This window comes from Macrosteles quadrilineatus, unplaced genomic scaffold, assembly GCF_028750875.1.
Source record: "Macrosteles quadrilineatus isolate MER2022 unplaced genomic scaffold, UCM_ALF_1.0 Scaffold_5__1_contigs__length_97177068, whole genome shotgun sequence".
Classification (NCBI taxonomy): domain Eukaryota; kingdom Metazoa; phylum Arthropoda; class Insecta; order Hemiptera; family Cicadellidae; genus Macrosteles; species Macrosteles quadrilineatus.
The window spans coordinates 28,908,911-28,924,196 of record NW_026542598.1 but is presented as its reverse complement, the minus strand read 5'-3'; the positions used below and the strand labels follow the sequence as shown (position 1 = coordinate 28,924,196).

The following is a 15,286-nucleotide window of genomic DNA, read 5'->3' as shown; positions in this document are numbered from 1 at the left end:
CGATTACCTAATAGGACTTGTCAAGTTTGACTTCTTATCGAGGTTTGCAATAACATGTACCAAAGGGTAATATTAAAATCAAAGAATACCAGTACAAAAAATTATTTGTTTCAAAGGCAACTTGTTATCAAGGATCGCATGCTTATCAACTACCCCACAAGTATTCATAAATCGATGAAATTCAAATAAGGTCATGTGGCTTTAGTGCTAGCTGACTCATAACAATTTTTAAGTAGTCTATTAGTTAAGGATGTAACATATAGCTCAAGCTCCTAGGTTTTAAGATATTTGCTAGGTAGCAGGCTTACAAAAATGAAAAAGAGTCCGCTCCATCACATGAAACATAAAACACTTTATGCATACACTATACTCAAATGGTAGAATATTTCACTGTCAGAGCATTTTCAATCTAGGAAGGTTTGAGTTGGGAAGAGAGCTCTTTTTTTAAACTCAAACATCTCTTTGTACCTCAACAAACATCTCAACTAAACATCTTCTGTATTGTTCAATTAGTTGTCTTCTTGTGCTGTAGTGGACTCTTTCCATTCAGAAAAACTTGCTATCCTTGCAAAACACTTTGATATTTGGTCTATGTTAAGTTCAACATATTTTGAGTAATTTTCAAAATTTGTTTACAGGAAACCTTAATGATTGACACATGATCATGTAGAAACGATATAAATGCAGACATGTAGAAAATACAAGTTCTAAAGCTTCCCTTGATTATTGGGCTTTATAAATGGTCAAAGAAGCAGCTGATGTTGTTGAGTAACAAAGCTACACTGATAATCTTACTCTACTCACATTCATGTTCAGCTTACATATTTTAAATCCTACTCCTACTCTCTTGGACCAGAGATTTTTGAGACTTATTCAACTTTTAACACTTAGTCTCATGGGAAAAATATTTTTAACAAATTGTTTGTTGCAGGCATATGAGTTGAAGATAACACAGACAAAGAAGCAACTAGACGAAGTTACTGCGACTAACATTGTTCGACCACAGATAAAACATCCTAGAGTATCTGATAAGTTCTTTCCTCGCACTTCCGATGTTTTCCAAAAATCCCAAATTATCGAGGAGCTTCCAAAACAGCAAGAACAGAACGTATCAGACTTGGATACAAATAGTTTAAAATCAATATCCGAGGCCTCTAGCACCGAGACAGCCATTCAGAGTTCAGGAGTAGTTCCAGTAACAGAGCCATCCAGCAAATCTTCAGTAGAGGCTGATAATGAGACTAAAGAAGTTTTGTCTGTAGAAAGCGAAGTGAGAGAAGCACTGTCTAGTGTTGCTTCTGAAACTGACGTACCAACGGTTCTTGACACTCAAAAATCATTTGTGTCTGAAACTCAAGAATTAAATGAATTTGGAGTTAAACCAGTAGTTTTAGAATCCACAAATAAGGATAATCCTATCAACTGGATGGATGCTGAAGACTATTTCAATCAGATGGATTCTTCAGGAAATGTACCATCTGACGAATCAAAACATGCAAGAATAAGTTCTGAAAAGTCAGCAAGTTCCATTTCTCCTGAAACAAACATATCAGAAGAACTGTCTAATGAACCCTTAGACAAATCAAAGTCAAATACATCTAGTCAAGAGTTTCATGATGCGGAGGAAATTCTGGGTACTCCAAAAACAGAATCTATTGTTAATAGTTCATCGAAACAAAGTGATACTGATAACAGTGAAAAAGTTTCTGAAGAACCATCTCAAGCAGAGTCTCCTGTTAAGGAAGAAACAATTAATTTTGACGAAGGAAGAGTAACCAGCGTTGTTTCAGAATCCCCTTCAAATAAATCTCAACATTCGGTTCCAGAAAGCATAAATACTGATCATCAATCAACTAGTCATCATTCAAACTTTTCAAAGGCAGAATCTGATGTCTCACAATACGATGACGATGATGTAAATATTTCCAATATCGTAAGTGAGAAATCTGACATAACAGAAACATCTCATTCGCTGCTGGCATCTGTAGGAACAGCTTCACAATGTCAATCTGCTGACGAAGAAAACGTACAATCTGATGAAGAGGCAACCTCTAATACTTCACAGTCGGAAGTGATAAAAGTGTTTGTGTCAAACAAAACTCAAGAATCCAAAGAGCAAACAGACAGTGATAATAATAATGTCAACTTAAATGAAACATTCGTTGTTTCTGAATCAGAAACTAAACCTGATAAAGATGACTCAGTTGTTGACAACATTACTGACAAAATACTACAAAATCTATTGAATGAATGCTTGGTTTGCAGAAAAGATGACGAGTCAATAGAAGTTGAACGTAATATTCTGGAATCTGATGAGTCGAGTGAGAGAACTTCTGATGTGCAGTTAAAAACTCAAGTATTAGTGAACAACTTCACCCAGACAGTGTTAAATAAATTTGTTCAAGATGCTACAGACTGTATGCTAAAAATAAAAGATGCCAAAAAGGCAGCGGAAGTAAAGAGAAAGGATAATGAATTAGTAAACGGCGAGGTATCATCAAACAAATTGCTTGAAGCTCTGGCACTCGAAAGAAAAGTCAGTCCTAGTGAAAAAGGTAAATATATAACGATCTTTTATAAATTTATCTTTTTGAAAAAAAAGTTTATATATTCAATGTACCTTGAGAAATTTTCCAAGCATTGCACAAACAGTTTCAGTCGGCAGTATACTGATGGTTTACTTTTTAATGCTTTCCTTTTATTAAAACAGCATTGTAATTAGGCACCCTGTTGACTCATATCATAGACAAATAGAATAAATATAGACTGTCAAAGGAAGGTTCTGCGATGTGCCGCTAGGAGTGCTGTGTATGGTGCACACCACTGCAGGCAGGCACGTCGTAGGCTCTTTGCCATATTCTACCAGTAGACGCTGCAGCGGTGTGCGCTGTAATTACACAGCACTCCTAGCGGTGTGCACCGCAACATATGCTAACCGCAGCACTGCTGACGGTCTATATTTATTCTATTTGTCTATGCTCATATACACAGAATGGGCTAAAAAAAAAAAATTAAAAGGATATAACCTAAACATCGTTATTTTAACTAAAAAACTAGATTTGACATGAAAGTTTATGAAATAATTGAATAGGTACGGTTGTCTTTTTAAAATTAAGTTTCAAATCATATTATTTTAGGTGATTTTTTCTGTGGTACTTTTGATTTGCACTTTTTCAGCCACTTTTCGTACTGAAAATAATAAATTCCCACCTTTTCCCCACTGTGTTGTCAGCTATTTTAAAATTTCAAATCTAGTCAACTTCAAAACTGTTTTTATGATAAACAGGTTGTTTTTTTTTAAAAACTTGCATCTTTATTTATGTAAAAACCGCTATAGATAGAAATATGCAGTTTGCAGGAATCATCTATTGACGTAGGGGGCCCAATTGTTTTGAATTCAATGTAATCCCCCTGCCCCCAACTTAATTTTTTTAAATAGCAAGGTACCCCTTGTGACATATGAAATAAAAGAACATGAAAAAAGAAAATGTTTGGTGAAAAAAATTGAAAATCGGCTCATGAATTTGTGTGATAATCCCCCCCTTTCCCCCTACCCAATACTTTTTTTTAAATAGCAAGGTACCCCTTGTGACATATCAAATGAAAGAGCATGAAAAAAGAAAATGTTTGGTGAAATTCATTTTTCATTTAATATGTCACAAGGGGTACCTTGCTATTATAAAAAAAGTTATCGGTGGTGGGAAAGGGGGGGGGGAATTATCTCATGAATTCATGAGCCGATTTTCAATTTTTTTTCACCAAACATTTTCTTTTTTCATGCTCTTTCATTTGATGTCACAAGGGGTACCTTGCTATTTAAAAAAAAAGTTCCTGGGAGGGGGGGGGATATCTCACAAATTTATGAGCCAAATTTAAAATGTTTTTCACTAAACATTTTATTTTTTCATGCTCTTTCATTTGATATATCACAAGTGGTACCTTGCTATTTAAAAAAAAAATAAGTTGGGGGCATGGGGGAAATGTGAATGTAACGTTGAATTCAAAACAATTGGGCCCCCTACGTCAATAGATGATTCCCGCAAACTGCATATTTCTATCTATTGCGGTTTTTACATAAATAAAGATGCAAGTTTTTAAAAAATTACCCTGTATGTATGATTTTGAAACATTTAATTTTTAATCCTCCCAGGCATTTTATAATTGACAACTGTAACCAAATCAAGAATATAAGAATCTCCTAGGTTTTTTTTATAAAACATTGTGCAAAGAAGCATGGGCAACAGTTGTCATAAAATGATAAAGAAAGTTAAGTTTTAGCTGTTAGCCTATTTCAAAATCTTTTAATTAGCACAGTTTTATTTCCACAGCTTTTGGCCATATGGTTTGAACCTAAATGTGTTAATTATCCACATCTTTATCATTCCGACACACTGTACATATGGCCGGTGTTTCATGTATGCAATTCAGTTGTATGCTGATTAACGTGTCATTTCAAGTTTTTGTTACTTCTTGTTTATTTGTTGTTTGGTGTTTCCAGTTCGTGAAGAAACCACGGCTCCATCAAAGCCCACTCAGGGCTCTAATAACGAGGTAAGATGCATGAAAACTTTTTAGATTACAAGTATTGCTTTAGAACTAATAGTTATATTGTAAAAAAAATCAAAACTATAGGTGAATTTTGGAAAAAAAAAATATACATAATCTTGCTTTTAAATCTGTTTTTTAGGTACACATTAGGCCTATACTGTATAAGTTATAGAACTACTCATACTTAAAAGTTGTTTATGTTAGGGAGTTTCATATTTTATAATAATAAGGTTAAATACCTGTTGTACTTGTCAGTGATCCTGGAATTTAGGTCAGCGACCCAGGTTAGTACATACAAATAGGAATAAAACATCATTTATATTTTATGCTTTACATTTTAACTATCTATTTTATATGGACATTAATCCACGTTTCTCAAGAATTTTTTTGCATTTATCTACCAAAAATATTGCTTAGAATAAAGCAAAGTATAGAGGTTTAATGCGATTAAATCATGAGTAAATAAAACTAATTCTTTTCATCCACATATGAAGTGTCAGATTCAAACTTTTTAAATTTTTAGCTCTAAAACTTAATAGTTTTAAGCCACACAATATTTTTATAATAAATTGTACGAAATTAAATATAAAAAATGTTGTAAAATAAAACATTTTTTGTAAAATCAGAATAAGTAGATCTCATTTTTCAAAGTAGGGCTCATTTAAAAAATTATGATTAAAATGATATATTAATAATATTAAATTAAGAGTTCCCATATAAAATTATAATATGTGGATCCTTAATTTGCAAGTCATTAGAATTTATTAAGGATTTTCACACTTGAAATCTAAATTAAATTAAGCTTTCAAATAAGCCTTACAGCTTGAAAAACGCCGAGTGTATCTTAAATAAAAGTTAATCTAAATAACTATACAGCCCATCTAAATACTATACAGCCGCATATGTAACTCACGGGGGATACAAATTCTAGACCACTTCTAGATGAGCTAGAGACTTGAAATTTTCGGTGTTTTGTAGGTCTAGTTCCCAAACCCCCGGGAAAATTCCAAAAAGTGACATTTTTAAATTTTAACCCCCCCGAAATTAAGGGTTTCCCCCCCATGTTATTCTTATGGGGAATAACATTAAAAATGGCCGACTTTCGTGTGCCCATCTGAACGGTTTAGAAACGTGCTAGAGACTTCAAATTTGCGTAGTATTGTACTATGGGATCTTAAATTAACGGTGAGTTTCGCAAAAGTCCCATTTTCCAATTTTAACCCCCCCAAAAATCCAAAATGGCGGACCTCTGAAAACGACAAAACACGTTTTTTTCAAAGGGATATAGCTCGAAAACGGTAAGAGATAGAAAAGATTTGAAAGTATATCCAGGAACAGGAATTAAATTTTACACAAAATCCTCTTTGGCGTTTTCCAAAAATCGCACTCCTTCAGCTTCAAAAAACGCCTTACTTTCAAAATTTGGTAAATTTTTATTACATTTTTACCGGTTTTCGCCATGTTTTCATACTTAAATAATTTTGTTTTTCAAAAACTATTATTGCTTTGTATTCTCCTTACTTTACTTTAAATTTTACTCATTACATGTTTTTTCGTAACTTTACTCCTTGACCCCCAAAACTTAATTTTAATCTCAAAATTTGAAGGTTTTTCGCCACTTTTACGTGCCCCGTGTTATTCTTATGGAGAATAAGATTGAAATATAATGACTTTGGTATGGTCATATGAATCGTTTAGAAATGTGCTAGAGACTTGTAATTTGGTAGTATTGTAGTAAGGGATCATAAGCTAATGGTGAAATTTTCAAAAGTCCCATTTTCAAATTTTAACCCCCCCAAAAATCCAAAATGGCGGACCTCTGAAATCGATAAAACGCGTTTTTTTCAAACGGATTTAGCTCGAAAACAGTAAGAGCTAGAAAAGATTTGAAAGTATATCCAGGAACAGAAATTAAATTTTCTACAAAACCCTCGTAGATGTTTTCCGAAAATCGCACTCTTTCGGGTTCAAAAAACTCCCTACTTTCAAAATCTGGTAAATTTCTTTCAACTTTTTACCGGTTTTCGCTTTTTTCTCATACTTTAATCATTCCTTTTTGCAAATATTATTATTGCTTTGTATTCTCCTTACTTAAGTTTAAATTTTACACGGTACGTGTTTTTTCGTAACTTTACTCCTTAACCCCCAAAACTTAGGTTTAATGTCAACATTTGAAAGTTTTTACGAGCCCCATGTTATTCTTAAGGAGAAAACATTTACCCCTTAAAAACCACCATAAGTCCCCGTTCCCATGGTCCGTTCATGCCATAGATTTACTCTGGTTTACTTAAGGTTTTATCCCCCTATCATATTTACAACCCCCCCCAAATATCAAATCCCCCCAATGTTATTCTTACAGGTGCATAAGTCTAAATCACGTTTACACATTTCTAGATTAACTGGATATCTGAAATTTTGAATGATTGTAGATCTTGCGCCCTTTCCGAAAAGTGACATTTTACAAATATAACTCCCTACCCCACGAAATATAGAATCCCCCCCCCCCCCCAATGTTATTCCTACAGTCCTACAGGTCCATCGGTCTAAATCAATTTTACCCACTTCTAAAATAGCTAAGAATCTGATATTTGGCTCAATTGCAGGTCTTGCGCCATGGCCCATTTCTATTTACCCCCTACCAAAAAAGGGGGCCTGGGGGCGGAGCCCCCAGCGAGCCAAAGGCGAGTTTCTAATATACAAAACAACTTATTCATTAAATAAGCCAACTAATTCATAAACAATATATAATTCATAAATTTATATCAACTGTTTCTGTTTTTATTAAGAAGCTTCATTTCAGAACCTCTAGAAATATATTTAATATTGTATATTTATCAGTTTACATACTTCGGCAAAAAGAAACAAACCTTTAAAATGCTTTGTACGTTTATGTAACATTTCAAAGAGCTATGAAAAATGTATATTTTTTATATAACCCACAAATATTTTGCATAATAAATATACAATTAACTATTGAATAGCTATAGCCCAAAAGTCCCCTAAAATCCCCCCGGTGCTTTCCCCCCCACCCCCCCTCAAAGTCAGGAATTGCAAGGTTTTACTAAATCACGCTTAAGTCCAGTATGGTTTATCCGATTGTAATCATTTATAGCTCGTTATATTCCTAAATAAATTGTCTAAAATAAGTTCCTTCACACTTTTGCGTTAAATCCAATACTTTCTTCAAAATTTAATGATAAACTCTAAAAATAAGCAAATCTTTAAGCCGATATTTCAGTTTTTCTGTCGTAGTTTTTTAAATAGTAGAAAAAATGAAAAACGCCTTCTCTAAAGGTTGTAGAGAATGTCTTTCTGAACATTTTCATATAAATAAGTATAGGATTGTGATATAAATATGGGCAGGGGAACGGTAAAACGAGACGAGAGTCTGGGCCTCGACGACGCAGCAGTTGTCGTGCCGCGCGCCGCCTTATAACCGCGAGTGAAGCTATCCACCCTGGGTAAGGTACAGTACAGAATGAGTTTGTTATGCAAAATCAATTATCTATTATTGAGGTTTGAACTAATACTGTCAGAGACTACATAGTAGACTTTAGTGTTATGTTATAGTGTAGTGTTTAGTGTTTTTTTTATTTTTTATTTATCGTTATTATGAACAGCCTAATGCGGCTATGAGTAAAAAAACTAAAACACTAGTTCAGCTTTTGAAGTATGATAAGATATTTAAAAGAAGTATTGATTATATTGAACTATTATGTACATCGTGAGTTTTCCATAATCGATTAGTTGCCTCTTTTAAGGTCATCGAAAATTATAACAGCTATTCTTTCTTAAAATTAACGCCTGTAATACTTCGCAATTGCTTGAATTCGAGCAACAGGTACAGACGTTACTTATAAATTCAAACATAAATTTAACTGTAAACAATCCTACCTTGACAGTTACATTGCTTATCACAGCCTTTTGTTTTTGCACCTTGGTTCAAAGTAGCTGGTGTCATAAATGCAAAATATTAATAGTGCTGGACCCTGTTTGTAAACCTTATAACTTTGTAATGATATTGAATATCATAGAACCAACTTGTGCAGTTGAAACAGCTGAAACAACTCTTTAATTCCTTTTAACTACGAATACTCATAAGCTTAACATGCCAAACACCAGAACCACTGGGGTGGAGCCCGAAAGGTTTTTTTTGAGATAAGAATAATTATGTCTATATGTTAATCGGGAATGTCAGCTATTATAATGCCAACTTTCAGCCCAATCCGACCAGTAATTAAAAATGATTGAACTTCAAACAAACAAAAACACAAACTTTCACATTTGTAATATTAGTTTGAAGTAACAATCAACATTCAAAATACATCAATATACATTGTAAAGTTAAGTTTTGCAAGAGACGGTCTTTGCGACTAATTCTTTGGGTTTTGGCTCTCCTACCAAGTAGTATGGGGGTTGAAAGGATGATATACGGTTCAATGAGCAGAGTGACCGCTCCGCGCGACCGGTCTCTACCCTTGGGGGGCCATAAAACTAACACTCGTCAAAAATCTGACCACTCCGCGCAACCGGTAGGTGCCCCTCAAAAGGACTTAACACTATTGTACAGAGTAGCTTAAAGCGAAAAGATGGTGTTCACGAAAAAATTGAAGGTAAACAGACCATTAAAGTTCATAAAAAGTGTAGGCATGATTACACTAGACCTTCAAGCATTGCCGCGGCGGTTTTGTCATTGGGGGTGTCAGAACTATGTATCCCTTCAACATCAACACGGCGAAACGTGGGGGAAGTATTTGACTTCACAACTAAATGTTTTATCTGTGGAGATTCGGCGTTAGTCACTTCCAAAACTCCTCTGGACCGAAGGAAAGAAATTCAAGTTGTGGCAACACTAGAAATAAGGGAGAATTTCCTTCAGAAATGTGACGAATGGAGTGATGATTGGGGAGAAAGAGTAAGAGCTCGTCTGTTGAACGTGAGTGACCTTGTTGCACCTGAGGCTCGGTATCACAAAAAGTGCTTCACATCGTTTTCTTTTTCTGGAGAGGGCTCTATTGGAAGGCCAGCTACTGCCGAAGATCATTTTGCCAAGCTGTGTGACTACATGGAAGAAAGTGACGAATGTCAGTTCACTATTAAGGAGCTTCAAGACTTACTGAGCAGAATCACGGGAGTAACGGATATGTATTCAGACAGATGGCTAAAAGAACGTCTTGTAAAATATTTCGAAGATCGTATCTTAGTGTCTAGCGTGTCAGGCAAAAAAAATTTAATCTGCTTGTCTGACACAGTTAATAAAATTATAGATAGCTGGTACAGATATCGAGAGATTGACAAGCAGGCTGAAAAATTGAGGATTGTGACAAAAGCAGCTGATATAATAAAGGAAGATGTTCAAAAGATGACTTATGACACTCAGTCTTATCCAGGCGTCGATGAAATCAAAAGTGGAGATGAAAGTTTGATTCCCGAGTCATTGGCACTCTTCACAAGTAGGCTTACGAAGAAAAGAACGTCATCAGAACAAAGTAGTATGAAAAGGAAACGTATCGTTATTAATCATGCGATCATTTCAGCTGTCAGGCCACGATCTTTTCTGTCCTCAGTCCAATTGGGGCTCAGTCTAACACTTCATAGGTTATTTGGATCCAAGCATTTAATAAACATGCTTAACTCAATGGGAATTTGTGCGTCCTATAATGAAACGTCTATTTACTTAAACTAATTAATCACTGCGGGATCGCCTGTTATAAAGGAAGAAGCCTTTATACAACACGTTTTTGATAACGACGATGTTAATGTGAGAACACTAGATGGCCTGAATACATTCCACGCTATGAGAGGTATTCAATGTATCACACCAAAGAAATAATACAAGTTTAGGTTTAAAGCCAACCAATCAATGTTATCTCTGACAGTATTAGTTCAAACCTCAATAATAGATAATTGATTTTGCATAACAAACTCATTCTGTACTGTACCTTACCCAGGGTGGATAACTTCACTCGCGGTTATAAGGCGGCGCGCGGCACGACAACTGCTGCGTCGTCGAGGCCCAGACTCTCGTCTCGTTTTACCGTTCCCCTGCCCATATTTATATCACAATCCTATACTTATTTATATGAAAATGTTCAGAAAGACATTCTCTACAATCTTTAGAGAAGGTGTTTTTCATTTTTTCTACTATTTAAAAAACTATGGCAGAAAAACTGAAATATCGGCTTAAAGATTTGCTAATTTTTAGAGTTTATCATTAAATTTTGAAGAAAGTATTGGATTTAACGCAAAAGTGTAAAGGAACTTATTTTAGACAATTTATTTAGGAATATAACGAGCTATAAATGATTACAATCGGATAAACCATACTGGACTTAAGCGTGATTTAGTAAAACCTTGCAATTCCTGACTTTGAGGGGGGGTGGGGGGGAAAGCACCGGGGGGATTTTAGGGGACTTTTGGGAAAATGTACATCTCTATGTGTACTATCCAGTGGTATATAGTTTTGCTTGTCATTAATTTGTTCCGACATAAAACCTTTATTGACTGGGCTACTAGTAAATGGCAATTTTAACAAACACTGTAACGTAAATCCAGTAAATATGAACATTTCTCTTCATTGTTACCCAGTACAGAAGCCATGTAGACAAAAAACATTTTTTGTATTATACAATTTTCAAAATAAAACGCTTGAATCCAGAGTTATTAGAAAACCAATGTAAATCAATGTGTTGGCGTAAAAAATTATGAACCTTCCATTTTTGGACTACTGCCAAGTTTGACAAAGCAACAGAGATCTATAAATGTTGAACTAAGCCTTCTGGATCTATTAATGTAGACTAGGCTTTAAATAAACTGCTTAAAATGAAATGTTATTTTACCAAGGTGATTTTTTTTTTTAATATTCCATACAATGATAATTACTTTATCTTGATTTTATTTTCACTCCATGCAAAAATGGTTTTGTTAAAGATTATGTATAATCTAATTAAATAGCAACATAAATTTATTTTTACTCATCAATTAATTGATTTCTTTTAATTTCTGCTAAGTTAATACATTATTCAGCATCATTAACCACAAACTACTATTTTATCGGATATTTTTTATGTAAATCTCAATAAGCGCCGGAGCAGCGTGTGCGTGCGGACACTGTAAATAGCCGGCCGTATCCGCTGTGTGTTGTGATATTAAGACAGTGACGGTGTGACGGCGCCGCGCCGTGGCTCTGGCACATGTTTCCGCACTATTATTAAACAATCTGACTTTTGTGATTGCCGTATCAGCAAGATCATGTTCATACTAATGACTAAGCAGGTCTTGTCTATTGTTTACTGTTTACTGTTTACTGTTGCTTAGGTTCAAATATTGTTTGCCCTCCACTTTGTCATCAGTCTGTGGATGTGTCTAGCCTAGTTGCTTTGTATGTTTGATATTGATTTGAATGTGTAAAATTGAATTCTCTGATTTGTTTGAAACTGTAAGCCTCTGACTTTTGATTTTGTTTTGAAATTTTGTCTGATTTAGTTTGTTAGTTTCAGTGCTTAAATTTTGTTAATTGAGGAAATTACTTTTGTTTAACTAGTAACTTATTAAATTTATATAACTCATATTATCTAATGTAATGTGAATGTGTGTAAAATCAAATTGTTGTTTGCTATAATTTTAATTTCTCAATGCACATATTTTTTTAAATTATAATTTTACTCTACTCAACTTTATTGAATACAATTTTGTTTTGATTGTATTTAAAATTGGTTCCTTTTTGAAATTTTACATAATGAATGTATAATAAATATATTGCAGTAATGGATTAGTTAAAAATACTTAAGTAGGTACCTAATTTTGTCAATGATAATGAATTCAAACACTCTTTTAATTCTAATGATGATTTACAAATTCAAAATATTTTTATTTTACGGTTGGCGTTGTCTTCTCATACTCATTTAAAAATTTGACTTTTAGCCAAAAGTCTGATCTAAACAATAAAAAATGAGAATCTGAACTTAAAACTTCTCAATCAGTTTAAATGAATATTTGATGAAAGAATCCTTTTTTAACGACTATAGCAACTGAGATTTACGAATTAGATATTGACTTTGTGAAGTTTTTAGGTTTGGTGTGTTATTTTTTTTTATAAGTAGATGCTAGCTTGTAAACAATAGTTTAAAACAGCTTATTTGTTTCTCGCCTACTGAAAATTTTAGTTTTAATGATTGCTGGTCACCCCTAAATTTGGAACTTGACCGAAATGCTTTTTATCATATGTGTAACTGACTTGAATTTAAGTGTTTGTCCCGTTGCTCTTCACAATATGGGGACAGTAAATGACCTTACTTTCAAACAGCTTGGCTCAAAATATTTTGTCAGCTCAATTCAACTATTTTCTTTTTCAGTCCAAACCTGGCTGCGACTTTTAACATGGGAATGGAAAGATCTTTACTCTTCATAGTCAAAACTAATACAGTCCAACCACTAATCAGTCAACTACGGGACTGGGACCACGGTTGGAATAGTGTAAAGATCGGATTAACTGAAGACCATTTAATATTAAATAGCCAAATTAATTACTTAACTGACTTTTATTATTGCGCTATCACGGAATACAATGATAATGTACCTGTGACCGTTAAATATTTTGTCAAGATCGCAGGAGATTTTTAATGTTATGCAACAACTTCAGGTGACAACTATGATGTTTCCTTTACCACAGGAGATATCCAGGCTAAAATACTAGATTTGGGCACAATCACAGATAACGACGATAGTTTCCATGATTGTTAGGGATGTTGATGATGTACACACCACTATGGGGGATGTTCAGAATTTTAACGCGATCTCCAAAGAATGTTCCGTGACCGTGGGAGACATTTAATATTTTGCCATGATCGCGGAAGATTACGATGTTTCTGTGACTGCAGGGTATAAAACAAGATTTTTGCCGCAATAGCGGGAGACGGTAATGAGCTCTAGACGACCATGGCAAATAGTCACGATATTACCGCAACAACATTGTCAATGATAGGCGATGGCACGGTCAGATTAAGTCAGAATTCGGGCTGGATGAGGTCAGGGTTTGTGGGATTCTACTGTAACAGTGTTTTCACTGAACATGTGTTATGTGCAGGTGGAGTTGACTGCAGGCAATGAGAGTGAAGTGTGGTTTGAGGAGGAGTTGCCAGCTGTTAGTCTGCAGACACAACGAGAGGCAGAGGAGTTGCGACTCAAGCAGTTGCAGATAGAGCAAGAGATTGAACAGGTGTGTTTTATCTTTTATTTACAAAACTGCATGTATTGGTTGAACAAGGGTTGCTAATGAAAATTATCTCATGGATGAAGTCAAGAGCATAGGGGTGGTGTCAGATTTAAACTGGATCAATGGAGACCTTTTATTTATGGAAACTGGACAGCCCTTGTATGACTATATATATAAAAACATGTATAAGCAACAAGTAAATAATTAATAATTCTTAACCAAAAAAATATTTTATTTGCATGTAATTCAATATACTTTACTATGTGTCATTCTAGTGTCGCAATTAATTAGCTAATTAGCTCCTTTAGCAATACTGCATAATTTACATAATTTGTACTCCCTAATGATCCCTTGAATTGCTTCATAAGGTGCTCAAAACTCTGAAGAAAATCAAATTTCTGTGTGGAAGATGCTGTAGACACGCTGTTAATGCAGTAACTGTGTAGGATACAAATCAAGTGTGTTTATTCTGTTTTAAGCGTATATTTGAACAATTATTAATGGATTTTCAGATCAAACAGTTGGAGGCTCAAGAAAGCATTCCCTACTACTATCTACGAGAAATACCTAACAAACCTCCCCCTCCGTACACACCTCCGGGCCAGTCTGTCGCCAGAGAGACACGACTTGTCCCTACGAGACGGGAGGACATAGAGAAACTGGTCTCCACGGCAACCAAGGAGCTAGTGACAGTGTGGCAGGCAGCGGACGACCTGTCAGCAGCTGAACCTACTGAGGAGTATCGCTCGTTAAAAATCGGAAACAAAATTTACAACAAGTTCTTGTTTGACTTGGTGAAACAAATTTTTGTGAAAATCACATCGACTGGTGTCGATGAAAAAGAACTCCCACCTTGGGAAAGAACTGGCTGTGAAATGAAACATTTTGTTTTGCCAAAGTTCACAGAGGAATCTATCAGTGATTTTGTGATGAAAAAGGTGCAAGTATTGTTTGGTTTCGAGCCAGACACGATTAAAGAGAGTGGCATCATCGAGTGGTCGAGGAAAAAACGGGACAGAGTGGATGAACTACTTGTGCGTGAATCTCAAGAGGAAGAACGGGATTGGACGGACTACTCAAAGTGTGCAGTGGCTGTAAAGAACAATGTAGCTTTAGGTATTTTGGATAGTCTCTTAGAGGAGACAGGACAGGTGTTGAGCGAAGCTTTACATAAGAAACTGACATATTGTCAGAAGTCAACGTGAGTTTGTTGCATGTAAAAGAAATTAGTTTTTTTCCAGTTGTATTTTTAAGTTTTGTTGTACGTGAATGAAAAGCAATTTCAACCTTTAAGTTGGACTTAATAAATAAAGAATAAAGTCATGTTAAGTTATGGCAATTTGATCATAAATTAGATACCCTAAACTAGAGTTGTTATTATAATCTAATTACTCAAATTATTAGGTAAAATTTTTGTGTACATTTTCTTTTGTTTTTCTCTGTATTTACACACTTGTAATTTTTCTTCAATTTTATAACTGTAAGATATTTATAATATTTAATTGTTATCATTAACAGAATGTT

General features: G+C 34.6%; 1 protein-coding gene across 1 annotated transcript in view; it reads left to right on the top strand.

Moving 5' to 3' along the window:
- The window catches only part of LOC128994443 (centrosome-associated protein 350-like), a 45,253-nt gene extending 30,018 nt beyond the window's left edge, over positions 1 to 15,235 (top strand). Inside the window, exons 20-23 of the mRNA XM_054419018.1 lie at positions 932 to 2,555; positions 4,499 to 4,551; positions 13,634 to 13,765; positions 14,275 to 15,235. Coding sequence (XP_054274993.1) covers positions 932 to 2,555; positions 4,499 to 4,551; positions 13,634 to 13,765; positions 14,275 to 14,967 — 2,502 coding nt within the window. The 3' untranslated portion in view covers positions 14,968 to 15,235. The remainder of the gene's footprint in view (positions 1 to 931; positions 2,556 to 4,498; positions 4,552 to 13,633; positions 13,766 to 14,274) is intronic.
- Positions 15,236 to 15,286: the final 51 nt, after the last annotated feature.